General features: G+C 47.9%; 1 protein-coding gene and 1 long non-coding RNA gene across 2 annotated transcripts in view; both read right to left on the bottom strand.

Moving 5' to 3' along the window:
- Positions 1 to 324: 324 nt before the first annotated feature.
- Positions 325 to 4,553, bottom strand: part of BOD1 (biorientation of chromosomes in cell division 1) — a gene marked incomplete at its 5' end in the record, with an annotated part of 12,733 nt that continues 8,504 nt past the window's right edge. The window contains 2 exons of the mRNA XM_006158943.3: positions 325 to 735; positions 1,965 to 2,161. Coding sequence (XP_006159005.1) covers positions 1,966 to 2,161 — 196 coding nt within the window. The remainder of the gene's footprint in view (positions 736 to 1,964; positions 2,162 to 4,553) is intronic.
- The window catches only part of LOC114009741 (uncharacterized), a 4,277-nt gene continuing 4,140 nt past the window's right edge, over positions 4,417 to 4,553 (bottom strand). Inside the window, exon 2 of the long non-coding RNA XR_003551129.1 lies at positions 4,417 to 4,542. This is a non-coding gene — a long non-coding RNA (uncharacterized LOC114009741). The remainder of the gene's footprint in view (positions 4,543 to 4,553) is intronic.

Raw genomic sequence — 4,553 nt, 5'->3', positions numbered from 1 at the left:
GTGAACAGACATTGCATACAGGCAGAAAAGAAAGGTTACCCTTCACAGACCTGGAGTCTAAGATCCCTTTGACGCTTCAGAGTATCAAATAATTTTATTATAAAACCTAAACCATTTATTTGCCATTCACTTTTCTTAAAAAAACAAACAAACAAACAAAAAACCATGAAAACCAAACATGAGAATAAAATAAACATACCCAAGATTCACTAGGCCTTGTAGGACAGGAGGAAGCCCCGGACAGAAAGCCTGCGAAGGCTTCCTTGCACCTAATGTCTGAGCTTCCCCACCATCCTCAAGTTCCATGTTTTGTGCCCTTACTAGGCAAACCTTGAAACTGTCTTTGGGTCGGGTGTGCTCTTTCATTGCAGCGTCTGTTCACCCCAGAGCACAACCCTCGATCCATGTGCAGTCTCCATGTTCACGTATGCAAGTTGTTTCAGGACAACCCAGTAGCTGTAGTGTTTCTTTTTATCTCTGTAGTGTCATTGACAGAGTCCCAACCCTTAGACAGGCTGGGCAAATGGCAGCCCTGTCCAGGGAGCACATGCGGGCAACTTGCCCACTGCCTGACTTGTTCCTTGTTCAGTCTGGACACACCCCACAGTCAAGGCTGGAATCTTGAAGTGAGTGACCACCTTGAACTATCTTCATTCTGAAGTTGTTCTCCTAAGTAACTGAATCCATCTCTTCACCATTAATTAAATGGCACTTTCAAAAGGTGTCAGTTAAATTCTAAAAAGAAAAGATAATCATATCAAGGTGCTACCTTTTCATAAGAAACTATATTCGCTAACTTTATGTTCTTAAAGAATTATAATTAAACCTAGGAAGACCTGAAATGAATGCTGACGATCTATAATAACCTCATGGCCTTCTCCCAGCTGGGGCACCAAAAGATAACTCCTCTCTGTGAGAGTCCCACATAAGCCTGACGCTCTGGCATCGTTCACTCATTGATGTTTGAAATAGCCCAGTGAATTCACCCAAGGTACCTGATTTATTAAGAATAACAGACATCTTAAAGAGTCTTAAAAAGAGAATACCACGCTAGCACAACAGAGAAGACACATCCCAAAAGTCACCAACAGCTACCAGAGTCTACTGCTGACTGGCAGAGCACTGTTACTGTCACCTAAAACCTATAAAAGCATTCTTTTGTTCATCTACTGCTGATCTTTACAATTAAGTTTAATCCCAAATGTAATTAAAATGGGAGTGTTTGAGGCTAGCTGGTGGAGTGGTGGTTAGGGCAGCCAGATCCCACATGGACAACTGCACAGTTTGAGTCTTGGGCCCAGTGACTTGAAAAACATGCCAGGTGTGTGTGTGCACATGTCCCCAAATCCTGAAAGGTGAGATGGAGAACGGATTACGGCATCGCCACTCCCCTGGGGGTGCTTTCTCTCTCTCTCTGGTGAGCACATGTACCCTCTGGCAAATTGGAGGAAAAAAGGAGGGGCACTGTTTGTAACAAAAAATCCCACTGGAATGAAGAGTGGTCAACTGAAGTACCCAGAAATGCAGCGAGGCTCAAAGCAGATTCCGAATTCCACATAGGACACCACTTCAGATGGTACCGTTGGATTTACGTTAAAACTGCAAGCCCAGGTTAACACGTGTCCAGGGCAGAAAAATAAGATCTTCAGAAAAATAAGACTTTCATTTGAATTTCCCTTGTGCACACCAATCATCCCTGTCGGTTCTTACTGAAGTATCTACTCAGCTTAATGTATAGCTTGGGTAACACAAAAAACCACTCGCTCCCTGACGCAGGAAAGCACTGTCCTTTCTTTTGTTCTTAGTAAAAAATGCCTCCTACCAGTAGTGAAATCCACCTGCAGTAAAGACTCATCTAAAGAGCTATGGACGATGATCCCAACTTTGGCTAGTCCCTGTCTACCCGTGTCCCGTGTCTATGAGCCGGAGGGGACTGCTCCTGGACAGAAGGTGGGGTGGCGGACCTTAGGACGTGTCCTGGGACGGAGCTGGAGGGTCTTGGCTGTCAGGCTCTGGAGGGGGTGCAGGCACGGCTTCTTTCTTCTTGGCTGCCAGGAAGTCGTGAATTGCCCGTTCTATCTGTGGCCTGAAGATGTGGTTCAGTTTCGGGTCCACCACCTGAGAAATGATTCTGTCTACACCAGCTTCCAACATCCCTGATCTTAGAGACAAACACGTCATTTAGTTCCTTGGAGAGTCACCTTTAGCCCCAACACGTATCATGTGACATTTTAAAGCTGTCCAGCAGCTAGAGCTCCAGCCCTTTCAGGGACTCCGTTAAGGGCAATCCACTTGGCACACACGGCTCAAGCCACTGCATTTTCGCTTTCACTTTGGAGGGGCAACTCACAACAGCCACTACCTGTTATTTCTAATCCACAGTCTCATCCATTGTCACCTCAGCCTTGTGTAAAAGAATCAAACGAAACTAAGTGGACCATCCCAGAGACGAGGCACGAGTGGTAACACGGGAGGAGAGAAATTGATGCCACGTGGAGAGTGAGGACCTTAGTGACACCGTCAGAGCAGGAGCCTGGGTGGGGCTGCATTTCCTTCAATGTTTATCCTCTGAATAGCTGGGGCAGGAGGCAGTTCCAGCAGTGCCCTGGTCACTGTGTAACGCGGCGGGGCCGGCAGGAACTCAGTGTGGCCTTCGGCTGTGCCCGGCGGCTGCAACACACCTCACGCATGTCAAAGCTGGCAGGGAAGTCAGTTCTCGCTTTCTCTCTCTCTCTCCCTCTCACTCTGGCCTTCTCTAGTCAAATTAAAAAATAAAATAAAGTTAAATAAAATAATGATTTATTTAAAAAAAAGGGGGGGCCAGCAGGTGGCATGGTGGTTAAGGGTGCTGGACTCCCACATGACCAACCATGGTTCGAGTTCTGGAGCTGGTGCCTTGCTCTCTCGCTTTCTCTCTTCTCTCTCCCTCTCTTTCTCTCTCTCTCACTCTGTCCCTCTCTGGTCAAATAAATAAATACAGTTAAATAAAATAATTCTTAAAAAAAAGCAAACACAGCCAAGAAACAAACTGGTTCCAAGCTCCTGTAGGGTTAAAATGCACTCCCAAATTCTTTCTCAAGTACAGTGAAAAGTAGTCACAATTTACCATCTGTGCTCAACCCACCGGGGTAGGGTAACGAGGAAGACGATGACAGGGAGCACATCACATTGGAAGAGTTTGGGAAACGGCTCATCCAGGCTCAAACTGCATTGTCCTCAGAGGATAAAATATTCAAATGCTACCACAAGCACGTGGGCAGGTTCTACTTATTTCCCTTCAGAATTTAGTGTGGAACTAACCCCCAAGGTGACAGTGTGTGGAGCTGAGGCCTCTGGGAGGTGATTAAGTCACAGGGGTGGCGTCCTCACGAGTGGGAGCTGTGCCCAGAGAGCTCATGGGCTAGTCCTCCTTCCACTATGGGAGACGCAACGGCAGCCTGCAGGCTGGAAGGGGGCCGAGCCTGATGACGCAGAGGCCCGTCTCAGACTCCCAGCCTGGACACCCGTGAGATGTACCTGTCTGCTGCTTACAAGCCACCTCGGCTCCGGCACTTCATTAAAGCAGCACTCACACACCTGATCTCAGAAAACGAAGTACCGAGAGAGTGTGGTTCACTTTCCTGGAGATTCTAGAGAGCATGCGATCTCATCAGAAGCCTAAAACTAAAGTTGAAATGAACAATATAATGTGGTTACGAGACTTGTTAGTCATGAGCAGCTCACCAGTAGAACAGGTGTGCCCACCAGATGCAGAACTGGACCACAGCTCCCAGCTCACCAGTAGAACAGGTGTGCCCACCAGCTCAAGGCCTGAGCAGCCGGTCAGTGAGCTGATGCGCCAAGGGCCTGCAGTGTCTCATCTGGTGAAAGCACTTGATGGGCAAGCAGCAGGCTTCCCTTCCGAAACTCCTGCCTCAGGGGCCAGCAGGTAGTGTAGAGGTTAAGGCGCTGGACTCCCACATAGCTGAGTACAGTTAGAGTCCTGGACCTGGCGGCTTCAAAGTCACACTACATGTGTGTGCGTGCATGCCCAAAAATCGCAAGAGAATGGAGGACAAGGGATTGTGGCATGGCCGTCACCCTGGAGGGTGATTTCTCAATCTTTCTCTCTTTCTCTCTTGTCTCTGGCAAGTGCACACACCCTATAGCAAAAATCTCTCTAAAAAAATACAGAACAAAACTCCTGCCTCAAACTCAAAATGTTGGCAAGAGTCATGGAGAAATGTCCCACTCAGTGTTAAAGCCAAATTCACGTTTTCAGGTTAAATTCTAAGTCAACTCAAAAGCAAGAAAAAATGTATACAGGTGGTAAAACCATGAAAAAGAGCAAAGAAATGATCACCACAGAAGTTGGGAGAGGGGTCGACTCCTGAGAGAAGGCGGTGCGTGCAGGGCCGGGCGTTGAGATGCAGGACCTTCTACCTCTCAGCCTGCTGGGCCCACGGGGTGCTGTGCGGACTGCTAGGCTGCACTCTGCCCCGGGCACCGTCGCGTTAAAAGGATGTAAGGAGAAGTGTCCCGTGCACACTTTTAGAACGACACCTATGCTTGCT

The sequence above is a fragment of the Tupaia chinensis genome, unplaced genomic scaffold (genome assembly GCF_000334495.1).
Source record: "Tupaia chinensis unplaced genomic scaffold, TupChi_1.0 Scaffold000612_1, whole genome shotgun sequence".
Lineage (NCBI taxonomy): Eukaryota > Metazoa > Chordata > Mammalia > Scandentia > Tupaiidae > Tupaia > Tupaia belangeri.
The sequence above is the reverse complement of the archived record's forward strand: the minus strand, read 5'-3'. Positions and strand labels throughout refer to the sequence as shown.